General features: G+C 34.0%; 1 protein-coding gene across 2 annotated transcripts in view; it reads right to left on the reverse strand.

The window, feature by feature from the left end:
• The window catches only part of Nelf-E (negative elongation factor E), a 72,509-nt gene that overhangs the window by 48,821 nt on the left and 4,268 nt on the right, over positions 1-19,420 (reverse strand). For both annotated transcript variants that reach the window (XM_090373773.1, XM_090373772.1), the window contains exons 2-5: positions 17,722-17,791; positions 13,833-13,888; positions 6,287-6,451; positions 451-710 (exon numbers count right to left, since the gene is read on the reverse strand). In XM_090373773.1, coding sequence (XP_090229899.1) covers positions 451-710; positions 6,287-6,451; positions 13,833-13,888; positions 17,722-17,791 — 551 coding nt within the window. The remainder of the gene's footprint in view (positions 1-450; positions 711-6,286; positions 6,452-13,832; positions 13,889-17,721; positions 17,792-19,420) is intronic.

Here is a 19,420-nt window from a genome sequence, read left to right on the forward strand (position 1 = left end):
CAAATATAGGTGGGGATGGATTTACAATGAAAAGCTTAGTACCCTAACTATTACTACCACTTTACAGAAAAAAATTATAAACTATCTTTCTAGGAAAGCAAGGTGTCCATAGAATTACTTCACAATTTACTGCAAGTTTAGTTTGGATTACACTGTAATATAAAAACTATTAGGAAAGGAAAGACAGACAGACACCATTATTCAATTTTCTGTTCATGGAAAGCAGGTTAAACTAGCAATCTAAATTTAGCACATTTAGAAATTCCAGAATGATTTCAGCAACAATCATTAAGAGTAGAAAATATCAGGGACATTTTACAATAGGGAATTTTAAAAAAAAGTAAAATTTATATTTTCCTTTAAAACCAAAAGGGAGAAAAAAAAAAGGGGGTTTTATTAATTCAATTTCAATTCATTCAAAATTTACACATAATTAAATTTTGTACTTACTTCTTCTCAATTTCCATGGAGATGTTTATTATTTTACCAAAGGGAGTAAATCCATTTCTAAGAATTTCTTCTGTTACTCCACATCCAAATACATAAATTGTATTTCCTTGACGAGGTCGTTCCTGCCTTCCACTCCATTCTCTTTCTGGCTTGTCTACATTTCTTTCCCTCTCATCTTTGTTTTCTCGCTCATCTATTTCTCCTGCACTAACAAAACTATCATACAAATTTTTAAGTGCTGGCCGAGATACTCCACTTGCCTTATAATAGAAAATAAGAAAAATTATAATTTCACACATAGAAATATCCACAATATCTGCAGTTATTTCAAATAAATGCAACATTCATTTTGATGAGCATTAACAACAATTGTAAAGAGACCTATATGTCATGGATAATATCATGCCAAGCTAATTTGACTTTCCTTCACCTTTTGCTTACTTTTTACTTTTATCACAATTCTAAATAAGGAAGTTGAACTCTAAAATCACTAGCTCATATCAATTAACCTATATTATCATCTACAAACCATATGTTTCAAGGCCCATTGATCTCTCTTTCAGCGATAACTATATTAAACAAATTAGTTGATATACACAGGCACATTTGATTTTTTCTTAAATTAACGTTTTTTAATTATCTGTGATTAGTAGGAGCAAAAAGTAAATATAGTTATCACCTTATCAATCAATTACTAAGGTTATAACTTTATCGAACACTTAATAAAACTCTGTGGTTTTACATTCTCTAAACTTGGCCATTCGGTTTAATTACAACTAAAATATTTATTACGCTCCTCCCATATACTCTTTTTTTAAACTTCTTTTTCCTCTATATATGTATCTCTTCACAAGTACAGTACCATATTACCAAGTCTTACATAACAATACACATGAAACATGGCATGGACTGTCTAAAGTAACAATACTGCATTAAAACACTTATTTAATATAGGAATTTTTTTACCATAAAAATTATATGAAAAAACAATTAATAATAACTGCTAAATGGTTCAATTTTAATGAAATTTGGAATGCTTTGACAAATATTTTTCAAAGGTCCAAATATAGACCTCATGAAAATCCACCCACCTGGAGTAGAGTTGTTCCATGCAGGCAGATGGGCAGAGTGAAGACAATAAGTGTGTGTGTGTGTGTGTGTGTGTGTGTGTGTGCGCGCGCGCGCACATGCAAACATGCCTGAAAAGAAAAGCAGTTACATCAATAAACTGATGTTTCTGTGACTTTCTATGCTATACCTAGGAATTAGCATGTAATACAACCCATTGTACTATAAAACCACACTAGGCAAAGTTGATATTCGTAGAGAAAGATATGAGCATTATACTGAAATGAACAATTCAGTAATTATACAGTTGATCACAATACCAGCTCCCTCAAAACAAAGTCTATATCTAAATAAAGCCAATGATATGACTATAATGTCTCACCTAAATAAATATCACAACAACCTAGGGTTAAATGAGGCAACTCAAGACATCAGATAATCAACTAGTTTTGTAATACACTTACCACTGACAAATGGATCAAAATAAGCCTTGAAATGTATGATTTTTTTTTTTTTTTTTTTAGGAGCATTAGCAACTAAGGCCATATTGCTCCGGGGATATGCGGTGGTCATTCCCTGACCTTTCCGCATCCTCCGTATTTGGTGGTCACGGGCTCGAACCCTGGTCTAATCAAGAAGCGTGTGCTATGCACTGCTGCTCCTGCCCACCTGGCTATGGAGGCACCCTGAAATGTATGATACATACAGGATAACACGATAAGAATTTATAGTAAAGAACTATTTGTTAACTGCTCAAATCAATATTTTAGCAAAGGGCTTATTTTTTGGTACTTACCTCAAGGTAAATAAGGTACTGAAAAATAAGCCTCTGCTAAAATATCGATTTGACATACAGGATAATTAAAGTTTTTCATATCAGTTAAATTAGTACAAAAGATCTCTTTTGTGCATAACAAAAAGTGACAGATCTGAAGTTCACACTGTTTTGGACCTGTGCTGCAAGGTATGCCTTCTTTCTGTATGTTATATACCAAACTGGTTCTCTTACAAAGCAGTTTCATTCTTTGTAAATAGTCATACAGGGATGATCAAAAACAACTTTGTTTATTTATAAATGTAAATAAACAATTTTGTTCATTTACATACCCATTCAAATGAAAGCAGATCTCATCACTCATGATTAAATGACTGATCAAGTCTGGATTATCATTCAACTTCTGTAAGAACAAACTGCAGAAATTCAAACATGCACGAACAAGTAATTGTCAAACCATTTGCATTTTATATGGATGGAACTTAAAAATTAATAAGCAATATAAAATCTACACTTCATTCCAATACAGGCAATACTTTTGATTGACGATAAAAAGATCGTTCAAGGCCTGCATTAACATTGCTCTGATTCTTTCAATGTTTTTCTGGAGTACAGGCCATACATATCTAATCTAGAGGTTTCACATCCATTACAGATGCAGCTGCTGCTGCTGCTACTCTAAATTTGTAACTCCAATGTGCTATGGTCTTTTGACTTGGGCAACTACCATTTCTTCAAACATCAAAGTGGTGTCTAAATTAACTTTTTTTATATAATGCTGTTTTCCTTCGTTCATTCTCAAATGATAGTGCTGTTATATAAGCTGATGTCCAGTGAAGGAAATTTGTGTTCTTTCTTTCCATGAAAGAATATAACTATTATGCATATAAAACGATTTTATAAAATATAAAATAAAAGTACAAACTTTTATTTTATGCAGACATATGTAAATATAAGCTAATATTAAATCTGTATGACTTGGTGGGAAATTGCAGCTCCTTCCTTGGATATTTTCATCTCAGAAAAATAAGTACAGGTAAATATATCATCACCTTTACTGTCACTTATGAGCTGTTGTGTATTGTCTTGTGACTGTCACATATTCATCTGTACAACTAAATTTACTTTCAAAATTCAGTTATTCCTGAATTACACAAACATGCTTTCCCTGCTTATCAACAGGCTGCAGACTGTAAAGGGAGGAGAGGCTTTAACTTACATATACTCATGCCAATAAATTGATATTATTATTTACATAAATTATAGAACTTTCAGTGTAAATACACAATTCTTCATTCGTAATAGCAAACTACAGCAGTAGTGTGAATGGCATCAATTTAATTGTATCTCATATTGCGACTACCTTCCCAACAAGTTACCATGTATTGCACTACCTCGAATAAGTAATGCTTCACCAATGGAGGAGATATTATTTGTTATTTTTGGTTTTTAGGAGCATTAGCAACTAAGGCCATATTGCTCCGAGGACATGCGGTGGTCATTCCCTGACCTTTCCGCATCCTCCGTATTTGGTGGTGATGGGCTCGAACCCCGGTCTAATCAAGAAGCGTGTGCTACGCACTGTTGCTCCTTCCCACCTGGCTACAGAGGCGCCTACCAATGGAGGAGACTATTGTTACTTATTCTCAATGGATACCACCACTCAGATGGCACCATTTCAAGACTTGTTGGCCTATCATCGGTGGGTAGGTACCCTGGTGTTGCAATCATGCCAACCCAGTTATGAAGTATAACTCCAAAATATGAGAGATGTCAAAAGGTGTACATAGTAATATTACTAGTAAACAAGCCTTGAAACTGTGCCATCTGGGTGGTGGTAATATCCACTGAGAATAAATAACAATAGTCTTCTCAATTGGTGAAGTGTTAGTTATTCGAGGTAGTGCAATGCATGGCGGTGCAATGCATACCTTCAACTCATGAAGGTAGTCACAATATGAGATAAAATTAAATCGCCGCCGTTCACACTACTACTGTAGTTTACTATTACAAATGAAGAATTGTGTATTTACACTGAAAGTTCTATAGTAAACTGCAAGTTTGTAGTACATTATGCCTTGTGCATTTATGTTTTACTAGAAATATTTGCATTAATGTATACTAGGAGACCAACGTCACTCTAAATTCCCCACTTTTCGTCATAGTTTCTATAAACAATTAAATTTGAGTTATTGTGTGTTTGAGAGAGAGAGAGAGAGAGAGCCAGACAGAAAGAGATAGACAGACAGAGGGAGAGACAGACAGAAAAAAAGGGAAATAACTAAAAACTGTTAAAAAAAAAAAAAAAAAAAAACGGTCCAGATTCAGAGATTTATAAGAAATGAAAAGCTAACTACAAATGGGCATTAATTAATATATTTAGTGCAAAAGCAAACTAAGTTTGTTATAAGATGCAATTTCACATTATGACGAAATCACCATCAGTAGCCTTGGTCTTGCATTTCAAATAAACAGCGCTGCACTCTAAAGAAAAACATGTGCTATTAATTTTTAATCTGTACCATTATCCAAATGGCTGGTTCAGCAATTGCCTCTATATCAGTAAGCAACTCAGCACTAGCAGCATATAATCAGATAACCCACTGATGAAATACTTCCACAATATGAGATGTCAAAAAGCATCTATTACTTCTTAGGGAGTAGTGCAAAATCAAGGCAACTCATGATGACTTACTTCACAAATGAGGTTTATACAACTTGTAGCAAACTTCAGTCTACTCAGAGCCATACACAACTAAGGCTTATGCCACTTTATATACAATAAGGTTATTATTATTATTAGCTATATGGTGCAAGGAAGCCCGAGGCTTATGCTGCACCAGCCAAAAAAAAAAAAAAATTTCCGAGTTACCCTGAGAGAGAGAGAGAGAGAACTAGAAGGGAATCACCAAGAAAGAAGAATGATGATATCCAGCTCAGGACCCTGGGTGTGCCAAGCCCATACTCACCAGATGTGAGCCCCTGGGGATGGTTTTATGCTATAACTTGTGAAATTGTTTGCATATAACAGTAAATTTGTTACAAAACCTATATTATAGTTGCTATTATTAAAAATAGCAGAACAAAAGATTATTTATTAGAAGTACTATTATATTTATTATAAGTTCTATGCACTAATAATAAAAAAAAGTCATGATATATGAGAAAGCCTACTATTATAATAGCAGGATATGTTCCTCAATTCAGCTCCTGTTTTGAGCAAGCAGGCGCTGTTTATATCAGCTCTTTTCACAAAAAATAACTTTGGCATAGGACAATTTTTATACGTCATTTACAAAGAATTTTCATAAGTTTACAACATGTAAGGTTACCTTCAAATGGGTTTTAATTCATATATTAAAAGACTATTACAGAAAACTTTTTTTCAGTTAAAAGAACCATTCTGGTATTCTTTCAATTTCATCACAAATGTTTTTGTTTCAACTGTTCAAATGTCCATTTAAAGCAAAAATATCATCCCTGGAAAGAAGACTTATTTTCTGCAAAAATTAAGCAAATATAGTAGCCCTCAAAATCATTAAACTGCAGTTGAAAAAATTTAGTTTTAGAAGATACTGTCAAATCACATGGCTTTACAATTTGCTAAAAACTGTTTCCTTGAAAGGGCACAGATGTTTGATAATCACTAATCAAGTCACAGGAAACAATGAGAGAAAAGAAAAGAATGTGATATGTTATTTAATTCATATAACAATTGTATTCTGTACAGGTTCTAAAATAATAGAAAAAAAGTATGAATTTCAAATTCAGCTACTATTTCTTTAATGCCATATATAATAAGATCACTCTGACAACTAACCAATAAGCACACTCAAACACTTATTTGTTTATGCTTGGACTGAAGTAAGATTGAAAAGAATACAACCACACTGAAAGGTTTTATAAACTAAACAATCTCAGGAGATATGCACTTAAGGTTTTTTTTTTTTTCTTCTTTAAAATAGGTAATGAAGTACAAGTACACATCCTTACCGGTGAATCACCATGTTCTTCATCACTAGGGTGGCTTGCAGAAAATGGCTGGTATCCTGTTACTGCTCCTCCCAACTTTTCTGAGCCAAAACGCTTTCTCTCTAGGGCCTTTGGTCGTTTAAATCCTTGTCTTTCTTTAGGTTCTATCTTAATTGCACTTATTGCCTTTAAAGGAAATGAAAACACAATTAGTTTTTAACACTTATTATAGATACATGCTTCATAGTTACATTTATGACATTTCATCACCTCTTTACTCTATTTAGAAAGTGTTGTCATACATCTTAACTGATTACACCAAGATGCTTCCATAAATGCAAGTTTTTTTGTTTTTTTTCTCTAGAGAAATTCTCTTCTATAAAGAATACTAAATTACTATTTTGCATGTAAACCAAATTTAAAATTCAATTCCTGACTGAAAATTGGAATCATAATCCTTGTATCTATGAAAGATCATTCTCAAAACACACTAACTTTAACAAAATGCTTGTGCTGTTAAGGAGCAAGCCTTGTAGTACCCCAATGCTCCTAGTTAACACTTGTTATGCTAATCCAAATAGGCCTCAATGATTTTTATTTTAAGATTCAGGCACTGCTAATGAAAACTAAGGTGGTGGGGAGGAACACCTTATTAAAAAATTAAGGTAGTATGCAGTGTATCACATTTCAGGCACATTAGATTTTTTTCTTAAATTACTCAATTTTTTTCTTAATAATAGAAGTGAAAAGTAAATATAGTTATCTCCTTATCAATTAATTACTAAAGTTATAACTTTATAGAACACTTAATAGAACTTTATAGATTAAATTCTCTAAACCTAGCAGTTCAGTTTAATTACAACTTTATATTTATTATTTTTTCTCCCATATACATTTTGAAAAGAGTATATTCCCTATATATATATTTCTCATCAAAAGGGAGAGCATGTACAAGAGACATACATAATATTCATGAAGCATGCATGGACTGGCTAAAACTAATAATACTACATTAAAACTATATTTAATCATTGAATTTCTTTTTTACATATAAATTGTATGGAAAAAAGAAATAAATGTCAAATCTCCATTTGTCCCATTTTAATTGAATGTTTGGCAAATATTTTTCATATGTGCGTGCATATGCAAACACCCCTAAAAAAAAAAAAAAAAAAAAAAAAAAAAAAAAAAAAAGGCCTTCCGAAATAGATGTTGCACAGAAACTCCTCCTTGAGTTACTGGATGAGGTGAAAACACCAGTGCTTATTCACATAATGCTGGCTTCCTAAAGCATACACCAAATTCATACTATAATACTGTCTAATCTGCTAATTAAACTCTGCCAAGCTTTGAAATTCTTATGTAATTAACTGTTATCTATACTTAAATTAATTATAAATTATTATCAGTATATCAAGGCAACACAAACTGAGAAAGACAGATAAATACAAGGTTATTCACCACATTACACACACACCCAACTTACAACCACTGTACATACAAATAAAGCTCTAACATAAAAAAATGTTTTTGCTAATGAATAATCTTTAAATATTTACTTATTTTTCTCTTTGTCTAATACAAAGGGATAAAGTTTGATGTTACACATCTGTACTGATGTCTAACAAGGAGACAGCCAAAATGAGCTATGTCACCCTAATGTTTAACCTAAGAACTAGGGTAATAGCAAAATTCTAGTTCTTCATTGCAATCAATCAACAAATTCCTAATTCTTCCCAATAATAGCAACAAACAATCCTCCAAGCTTCCCCTATATCATAAATTAATTGCAAAATAGATATACACGGATGAGCCAAAACATGACCAGCGAGTCATTATGCAAATCAAAGCAATTGCAGGTGAACTACGGCGCATACGCAGGTCGGGGCACAGTATAAAAAAACCACCTGATACTGAGCTCTGTTAATCAGTGTTACTCTTGTTCTTCAGATGGGAACGGCAGTAGACTTAAATGGGTTTGACAAAGGCCAAATTATAATGGCTAGACGACTGGGTCAGAGCATATCTGAAACGGCACAGCTGGTGGGATGCTCATGGCCAGCCGTGGTTAGTACCTATCAAAAGTGGTCCGAGGAGGGAAAACCCACGAACTGCCGGCAATGTGTTGGACAACCACGGATCATCGATGCTCGAGGTGAGCGAAGGCTCTCCCGGATAGTATGTGGCAACAGAAGGGCGACTGTGGCACAACTCGCCGGTAATTGGAATGATGGTGATGAGAGTAACGTGTCACAACACAGTACATTGAACCCTGCTGAAAATGGGGCTGCATAGTCGCAGGCCGCTTCAAGTGCCTATACGGTTCACCGATGACAGTGCCTACAGTGGGCACGCGAGCATCGAAACTGGACCCTGAGTGATTGGAAGAAGGTCATCTGGTCCGATGAATCATGTATCCTGTTGCACCATATGGCGACCAGGTACGTGTGCATCATTTACCTCAGGAAGTGATGGCACCTGAATGCACCACGGGATGAAAACAAGCCGGTGGCAGCGGTATTGTGCTTTGGGCGATGTTCTACTTGGATACCCTGGGTCCAGTCATCCACATGCTGGGCACTCTGATATCTACCACCTACCTAAACATCATTGCTGACCACGTAAACACTTTCATGGCAACAGTCTTTCCCTCTGACGGTGCCGTCTTTCAGCAGGATAATGCGCTATGCCACACTGCCTGAATTGTTCGAGACTGATTCTTGGAACACGAGGAAGACTTCCAGGTATTGCCCTCGCCTCCAAATTCCTCAGACATCAATCCCATCGAGCATCAGTGGTTTGTGTTAGAATAGCAACTGTGATCTGCAGCATCTTGACCACTGACCTTACAGGAGTTAAAGGATCTGCTGGTTACGTGTTGATACTAGATACAAAAAGACACATTTAGAAATCTTGTAGCGTCCATGCCTCGCTGGGTATGAGCTGTTTTGGCTGCACAGGGAGGACCAACATCATATTAGGTAGGTGGTCAATGTTTTGGCTCATCGGTATATATGCCTTATTTCTAAAACAAAATATTTCTGTTCACTTAAATTCTACCATGTGAAAACTGCCATGTGGTGAAATCTCCATCATGCACATCGACATTGGAAGGGGGAAAGCCACCATGCAATATGCTAATTGGCCTGCTCAGAGGCCAGATTATTCTATCATGTACTATTTGATACATAATATTAGTAAACTGTCTGTACTTTGATCAGCATAGGATAGACCACTAATTACATTTAGTTATATCTAGTTACAGGGAAACTATTTTGCATAATAATCACATTTTTCTGTTAAGTTTTCTGAATGACAGGATAGGAAAAATTAAAAAGGTAATGTGTTTTAGAATCTGGGCAACATTTCTTTGGCTATTGTTTTTCCTGACTTGATATTTTAAGTTGACTTTATCTTTAAATTGTATTCTACCATTGTTGAAAGAGTTAGAATTATCTTAAACTTTGTTTTTAATACATTTAGGGGAATAGCATACTGTTTACATTATACTGTAATAGTGACTAACTAAATTTCTTTTCTTTACCTGCAATTTTTTATTGTTTTCTGTATTTAGTTGTCTCAATTTTTGAGGATTAAGCACAAAAAAATTTCTGCTAATATGGAGAAGATTTTCTCGTTTGTGTTCCACAGACACAAATGTTATCTATATTTTTTCATAAGGAAATCCTCCTCCCACCTATCCTTTATGAAATGACTTATTATATTGTAAAAAGCTGTTTAGTTTAAAATCACTGATTACAAATTATGCTGCAATTAAGAGGGCAATTTAAATGAAAAAATATAGATGACTTTCATATCTGTCATTCATAGCAGATTTTTTCCTGATGAAATACTTTCCATATGAGAAAATAAAATAAATTCAGCTAAATTCAATGTTACATTATAATATAGAACAGTATGCTATTCCACCAAGCACATCAAAAACAAAATATGACAGAGTGGATATTCTAAACACGTTAGCAATGACAGAATAGGATTCAATGCTAAAGTCAAGTTATAATAATAATAGTTTTTACTTTCCACTACCGAGTAAGAAAAAAATATCACAAATGCATAAAATTAAAGCTTTTCTATAACCAGACATTACTAAACATAATCAATTAGATCCATCTATGAAATGCAAAGTACAGAGAACTTTGATAACACAAGTGTCAAAATGCTGATAGACACAAAAAAAAAAAAATCAGGTTGTCATTCATAAACTTTGAGATTTCTTATTTTCATAAATATTTTCTTGAGTAATAGGAGAGGCCCACATAATGCCATTAGTTTGTTGCTGCTACCAAACATAGTAAAATATGTCAATTACTCCAATTATGCCATCAAAATCATGATAAAAAATTTATCATTGGCAAGTTTGAATTGTAAACATAATGAAGGTAATTTTAGAAATATAAATGAGGTGCTACTGTTATTAGTGGAAGACTATAAATAATTTAGAATGATGTAATGAAAAATGCTTTTGTCAAAGCTTTTTATACTGACATTCTGATGAGGAAAAGTTAAATGACAATTTTTGCAACTATTTCTGACTTGACTATATAGCATAAAGCATTAATCTGATTTCATACTACACAAGAGAATGTAAAAAAAATAATAATTTACATGGATAGCATACAAGTTAGTGCAAACACATCATATTAGTACACAGTAAACTCTGAATCAGCAAAAACAGCATCATTTTAGTTAAATCTCATATTGTGAATAACTTTGAGTTTTGTTTTGTTTTTTTTATGAAACCCTCACACATGAGAGGTATTATAACCTATAGTACTTAGTACCATGCTTTGGTTGGAGGTTGAGAAGACGAAAGAAGATATTTGTTGACATTGGACTTGAACTTCTGTAGACTATAATTTTCAGGAAATACATATGAAGGAAGGTTGTTCCAGAAAACGGCAGTTGAATGAATAAACGAGGAAGATGAAAAGTTGGTTCTGTGAGTTAAGTTGGATAGTAAATGGATGTTGGCTGGTGGCGGCACGTGTTCAGACTGTTTTGAAAGAAAGAGTGGGTATTATAGAAGCCAATTCAGAAGAACAGTGCCCATGGAAGTATCTGTAGAAAGGCATGCAGCAGAAACAGTGTCTGAGACAGCGAGTGGAGAGACTCTGTTAGAGAGGAGTCATTAATTAACCTAACTACCCTCTCCTGAATCAAATATAGAAGCCTGAGAGAGGTTTTGGGGGCACCACTCAAGGTGTGGGAACAATATTCCATGGTAGGGCAGATATGCGATTTGCACAGTGTGAACAGCTGTTTGGAAGAAAAGTAACGCCGAGAGTGAAAGAGAAACCCAAGTTTTTTAGATGCACAGGAAGCAATATTTTTAATGTTCTTGTGCCAAGAGAGATTAGAAGTCAGGATAATCCCCAAAAGAGATATATCATCTTGCATAGAAATCGGAGTGTCACCAAAGTTAAGCATAGGAGCAAAAGAATCCTTTTTGCGAGATATAAGACAAGACTGAGTTTTCGAAGGATTGAAATCAACTAAGTTGTCTTTGCCCCACTGGAGAATTACCTGGAGATCAGCATTTAAGGAATTGGTAGTGGATAATTGAGAAGTTAAAGCTGAGTGAGCAGGGCAAAGTTTCTCAGACTGGAAAGTAGAATGAAATATGCTATCATCGGCAAAACTATGGATAGGATTTCCAGTCAATGGAAGGTCATTAATACACAAGAGGAAAAGAGTGGGGGAAAGAACTGAACCTTGGGGGACACCAGGATTAGTGGAGAAGTTAGAAGACAGAAAGCCACCTACCATCACCCTCAGTGAGCGATCAGAGAGAAAACCGGATAACCAATTACAAAAAAGAGCTGGCAAACCATAAGATGGAAGCTCATTTAGACAACCCTTTTGCCAAACATGATCGAAAGCCTTTGAGATGTCAAAAGCAACTGCTTGTGTTTCACCAAACTTTTCCATTGAATTTGTCCATAAATGGGTAACATAAGCCAGAACATCGCCAGTGGATGGATACTGATGGAATCCGTACTGGCGATCGTTGATCAGACGGAAGGTTTCTAGGTAGTTTAAGAGTTGGCGGTTAATTGATTTCTCCATTACTTTAGAATGAGTAGAAGTAACTGCAATGGGACGATAATTGGATAGGATGGATTTGTCACCCTTTTTAGGAACTGGCTGGTTATGAGCAAATTTCCAAGCAGAAGGAAACACCTTTGGAATAAGAAAGTGAATAAAGGCAGCAAAGAACAGGAGTAAGTTCAGGAGCACAGGTTTTGAGAACAAGTGGAGAAATACCATCAGGACCTGGAGTCCTCTGAGCATCAAGCTTTATCAAAATCCTTCTGATATCCCTTTGAGGGAAGATCACAGAAGCATTGAATAGAATGCGCTGGGAATGGTGGGGGGTGTTTTACTGTGATCATTAATACATGAGTTGGAAGAAAAATGAGATGCTAGCAGGTCTCAGCTTTATCCTTGGCTGAAGTGACAACAAAACCATCTGGTTTTGAGAGAAGTGGGAGCAGAGATGGGTAAAAATTGCAGCCAATAGCTTTGGCAAGAGACCAGAATACTCGGCTACCATTAGGGCAAGAAGCAAGTTTTCTACTCTTAGCCTATTCAAAATCTAGTTTGGAGTGATCAATAACTGGTTTATAAATGTTGCGATCTCTGGTGTAGGCAGAAAATGAACGTGAAGAATAGGAAACAAGCCAATTACGATATGCAACATTCTTCTCTTGAACAGCCTTAGCACATTTATTGGAAAACTAAGGTTTAGATAAGGGACAAGATTTTAAAGTGTAGTGTGGAATAAAGGATTCCATTCCTACAAGAATAATTTCACTGACTCGATCTGTGCAAACGTTGACATCAGAAGCTTCGAAAGAGCAATCTGACCAAGGAAAATAAATCTAGCAGGTCATCCCATTTTGCATCCTTGCAATGCCAAACACGACGTTGGGAATAGCCATGAGATAAAGGCTCCATTGGAGAAGAGACAATCATCAAGGTGTGATCTGAGGTGCCTAAAGGACCACTCACTTCGAGAAAAAGAGCTTAAGCCTCAGGCTGCGAGAGAATTAGACAATGTACAAGTTAGTGCAAATGCATCATATTAGTATGCTGCAAAATCTCTCACATTGTGGAGTTATACTTCACAACTGTTTTATCATCATTGCATCACCAGGGTACCTACCTACCAAAAAAAAGGGCCAAATAGCTCCAAAACTGTGCCATCTGGGTGGTGGTATCTGCTGAGAATAAGTAACAATAGTTTTCTCCTCTGGTGAAGCATTACTTATTCAAAGTGGTGCAACATCATGGCAACTTGTGAAGGTATTCACAATATGAGATTTAACTAAAACGATGCTGTTTTTGCTAATTCAGAATATGCTGTGTACTAATATGATGCATTTGCACTAACTTGTACATTGTCTAATTCTCTCACAGCTGAGGCTTAAGCGCTTAAAGTGTTTAAGTTTACATGGATATGAATTAAATATTTGGTTGGTGAAAGGTAGTGGAAAGAAATGGAATGCAAATACTTATATAAACAAAAAAATTAATATCTACTTACTCCTGATTTCAATAACTTCTTAGCAACTTCTTTTGCATCTTGCTTGGCCTCAACAGCTAATATTAAAAAAAATTAAGAAATTTTGTTAAATAATAAAAATTAAAATATCAAAAATATGTGTGTTTACAAAGCCTACATATGACACTGTCAGAACAGAGTTACTAACAAAGAATAGCCACTAGATTAGGTTAGGGGTAGGAGAAATGAAGATTACACTGTTATTAGAAAGAAAAAATTTATCACATTATTCATATCTAAAATTCAATTCTTTATAAAAGCTGGCATCAGATGTTATCAAGCGACTATTCTAAAAGAAATGCCATCAATCTGGTCTTTGAAAAAAATGAGATGGTAGAATATTCTTTTAATAGTGACAGCACTGAAATCAAGTCAAACTTGTTCAAAATGTGTATTCTATAGGGCATCCATGGGGTGAAGTTAAACAAAAAAAATTACAGATGCACATTTCTGCTTCATGTGAGAAAATATTTAACTTTGTAATAGCTTACAGAGAAAAATGAAATGACAGTCTTGAATACTTATATGGAGATAACCATATATTTCAGCTTCTATTTTGGGCCTTTCCTCAGTAGTTTTGGAGAAAAAAAAGATCATGGCATATGAAAGCACCAAGTATACAGTTTTGAAGTTCAGTGTTAAAGTTTTTGAAGATCAGTTTAAAACTGATCATATACACTTTTCCACAGTGGATTTACCCTTAAACTCACTTGTTCAACTGCAGTCGAGACCAGCAAATTATATTCAAATACTATCAACATTAACAAGCTTTTTTTTTTGCTACATACATTAAATTGCTCTTGGTTTCTTTTTTTTTCCCTTATCTAACTCCTTAAACATAGATAAAATCTCAAACTCAGAGTCTTGGTTATTGATGTAGTTTTTTGCATGATGATGCAGTGCCATTAGCTAAGTATTATCACCTTCAAACATTACTAACTATTAAACATGCCTGACTATCACAGGCAAGAAAGAAGTACACTTTCCATGCATATAAGGTTTCTCATGGCTACGATTCTTGAGATTCATGATTAAATTTATTTTTTTTTACAAAACCATGATTCTTCCAATAGTGGATTTCCAAAGTTCCTACAATTCTTTGTTGAAAATCGATATTTAGATGATTTTTGTAACTATTTTTTAAACTTATTATTTAAATAATGTTACTTAATTGCACCCTTTCACTGACATGCAGTCATAGTTAATTTTTTTTTCTAGACATGATTAAACTTTTTTCAATATTTTCATTGTGACTGTGTTAGAACTCAGAATAGCATTTGAAGAATCAAACAGCAAGTAGGCACTTTCTGTTATTTTATGTACCTGTCTGAGGTAGGAAAAAACTTCTAAAAAATTTTGATTTTTTAAAATTTTATGTAATGCACCTATCCCAATGATGTTGCCACATTTGGAAAGTCTACATTCTTTGACATGTCCTCAAAATTGCCTCTGCTGCTTTGAATGGCAGAAGTAGTTTTGATCAATGAAGAGCTGAAGCTAAGTACACCCATGGCCATGGGAAACTTGATGAAGCAGTGCATTTCTCCAAAGTCAGTCAACTCGTCTAACACTGACCAGGATGCATTACTTAACATGGAAGAAGTTCTCACCAGGATTGAGACATAATAAAACAGTGCATGTGGAATATTATCTCCTGGCCACAATTTCCTGCGCAACAGCTTAAGATTTTCACAATGTTCCCGTAAGATAATCTACATAGATTATGCAAAATGCTTTGTAAAATGTTATTTGCCATCAGAACAGGTCTTACATGCCAATGGATTTCTTGTGAAAGATTCCTTACAAAAATTATACCTATTTTTTCCTGCTTCCCATAGGGCTTTCGGAAGCACACTACGAGAGCAGATAGCAATATTTCTCTCGGTTGTAACGGTGACATGGAAAAATTTAAGCTGAACAAATATGAAACCTTTTTTATAAGGAAAATAAAATTTATTTACATTATTATTTATTGTAACTAAATAAACCCTTATTAAACCTGTCAAAAAGATATTTAGTATATTCTGCAGAGGTCTAAGTAAGTATCTATATCATTCTCAAAACAAATTAATCCTAATTTAATAATGCCACAAATCTTGATCTGGTCCTAGAGATCAGCAGCTCGGAATATACTCAGAAATAAAATCAATTAAAAACTCAAGATACTTCAAGTTAAACAGATTAAATTATATTTATTATCTAAAATTATTTAGGCTTTTGGAAAGCCACCAGTTTCCATTTGCTTCAGTAATTTCCCTCCTCCAGATATTATAAAAAAATTTGTTCTAGTATTTCCAACTTAATTTATTTACATTTCATGGTATATGCACTAGAGTACAGTGAAACTCCACTTTACAATAGGTTCACTGTATGATCAAATCACTTTACCGATGGACTCTCCATAATGAAATACCATTCACTATATTATGTGTAGTAAGTGCCAGTCATTGTGATCACATTTGTAAACTGAATTTTAATTATATTAAAAACGGTGATTTTAATAAGCAAAAATAGGAGGAATATTATCCACAGGCTATAAAAGTAAAGATATAAAGCCAAAATTAACCTTTATTAACGAAATTAAAGGATACAAGAAAATTGGAAGAATATTTTCCACAGGTTAGCAAAATAAAAATAAAATTACGCTTATGTACGTAGCTTAATTAATACATACTGTAATATGTACAAACTAACTAATTGATATTTCTGTTCACTGACTTTCTTTTTTTTGGGTTGTAAAATTTAAAACAGTAAAAAAAAAATAAGCAATCAGTAACAAAGAATACAGCACTCACAAATTGCAACTAACACAATACATACAAGTGAGATATGGAGTAACGAGTTTACGAAATAGGAATGAAGAGAAGATTCTGAAAATTTATTTTGTTTTTTATATTATTGAAGATTTCATGGAAGGGAGAAACATATTTCACCATAATAACATAAAAACCCACAGAATTCCAGCTATCAGTATTATCGCAAATGCAATAAGATAGAGTTTACCATCCGTTTATAACAGATTCCACTAACACGAAAACCGCAAATTGTTTTTGTTTTATGGTAGTGACCTCCAGAAATATGCTTTAGAAAAATATCACAAAGGGTTCAAATTGATTCTTATAACTGAACATATGATAACAATAAAAGTGTAGTGATTTTAATGGTTTAAATTGGTTTTTTGAAATTTTATTCGATAACACAGCTGATTCTACTAACCAGTGATCATGTTAACCAGCGCCAACTTATTTCACTTTACAACAGGCTTCAGATTGTCTCTGACCAGACCATGTGATCCTTCCTCTCAGCCAATAGCAGCATTTGTAAACGTCTTGGCTGCGTGTTTTGTTTTTGCATCCTTTAGTTGAAATGATTTTTTGTGTTGTGCTTTAATCAATATGTTAGTTTTATATCAATTTTTTAATCAATATGTAAATTTACATTATAAAAATCACCTTTTAGAAAGATAACTAGTTTAGTTATATAGCGAAAATTTTACCAAAAAACAGTGTTATTGGGTTCACATTATGATATTTTCACAATGCAATGGTGTCTCTGGAATGGATTAATATCATAAAGTGGGGGTCCACTTGTACATACCCAAAGAGGTAAGCACATGTAGTAACCTCAATTTCATCAGATAAATATTTTTGCCAAACAAAAATACTTGTTTTAGCAGTGTCATATTTAGTTACAAGTTATAATATTTATTAAGACATGCACATTTGATATTACACAATACTATCAAAGATAAAATTCAGTATTTCTAAATGGATAATAGTGGGTTAGCATCATATCCTACACCTTTATTTTTTAAAACTCATTATAAAAAAATCCAAAAAAAAAATTAAAGAATTAAAAATAATCTACTTACACCGCTTTAAAGTATTTTGTACTGGTGGCGGTTCTTGTTTTGGGGCCTTAAGCTGCTGAAAGGCTTTTTTCTGAAATAGAAAAATGCAAATTCTTAAGTTACTCATACATGACAAAATCATTCTTCAGGAATAATACAAAATCTCAAAAATATGAGCAAACATTTAAATCTTATGAAATACCATTTCTGGAAAAAAAATGGTAATCATAAGCAAGTAAGTACTGAATTCACATGAATACCAGATAACCAATCTGGTTGCCAAGTAGTGAACTCTTTATTAAATGTATTAAAAAAAAAAAAAAAAAAGTGTGGCAAAAGTGCTGTATAGTAATGCAAAGTTATACAGACTATTTATTGCAGAAAGAATTTGGTGGGGAGGAATATTAAGCAAGACACAAGATAAGTCATACCTTAAAAAGTTTAATTTTTGAAATACAGTATGCAACTTTAATACACTTGAATATATAATAAATTTTTAATATTCAGTCATCGCTTCAATTTTTTTTTATCAAAGTAAAATTAAAAAAAAAAAAAAATGAATGTTCAGCTGGTTTTTCACCTAACAGCAAAATAAATCATATCAACTACTGAGTGCCAAGCACTCAGGATGAAGGGTCCATAGTCACGAATGGTTGTTAGTGTAGTATCTCAAATAGAGAGCTTTATGGTAACTGAAAAAAAGTTTCTAGTACCTCAGCTTGGCCTAAAACTGAGGAACTAATGAAAACATTGTCTATTTGAGTCTTTCCAGTTGTTGTGAATGACAAAGGTGGGAGAAGCTACTCAGACTTCTTCCTGGAGAAGTGATTAAAGTCTTGGGGGAGAAGCGACTGGCAGGTGAGGGCTGTGCAAGATGCCATGCAGGTGCCTCCCCACCACCGCCACCCCAACACTGGCTCTGAGTACCTCCTTACCAGAACAGCTCCAGTTTTGAAAATTGTTAAAAAATACTTCTCGTTGCAAAATTTATAAATGACCCTTATAGAATTATTAACTATTTAGCAACCTTTTTGTCACCAAAAGGAGAGTTACTTAGTACAAAGAAGCGCACTATCAAAGTGCAATAAAAATTTTTTTTTTTTTTTTTAATTTTAACACAAAAAGTAAATGATAGATTTCAATCGGAATGGTTTTCCCTTGATAAGCATCGAATAACGCATAGCTAATGTGATTTTTAAATTTTTAGTTCCATTAGCAATGGAAATAGTGGGGATCAAATATTACTCACATTTCCTGTCTGGCACAGCCATTTTTAATTTTAAAAATATTTTAAAATTATATTTTAAACCTACTCATCATTGAACTCTTTCCAATGGTGTATAATAAGCTATAGGTTGTCGACAACATTTTTGTCCCCCCATTTCTCAGACCAATTTTTGTCAACAACAATCAATATGGCATTATGTTGGCCCACATGATGTACAAACACATGCAAAATTTAAGTCAATAGGTTGAGTGGTTCCACAGATATAATGCTGTGACAGACAGACGGACAACCGAGTGACATAAGGGTCCTTTGTTAGACTACCAACGCTTCTTGATTAGACCAGGGTTCGAGCCCGTGACCACCAAATACGGAGGATGCGGAAAGGTCAGGGAACGACCACCGCATATCCCTGGAGCAATATGGCCTTAGTTGCTAATGCTCCTAAAAACCAAATAACAAACAACAATAGACTATGGACCCTAAAAATAATGA

This window comes from Mastigoproctus giganteus, chromosome 5, assembly GCF_048544385.1.
Source record: "Mastigoproctus giganteus isolate SK-2022 chromosome 5, ASM4854438v1, whole genome shotgun sequence".
NCBI lineage: Eukaryota > Metazoa > Arthropoda > Arachnida > Uropygi > Thelyphonidae > Mastigoproctus > Mastigoproctus giganteus.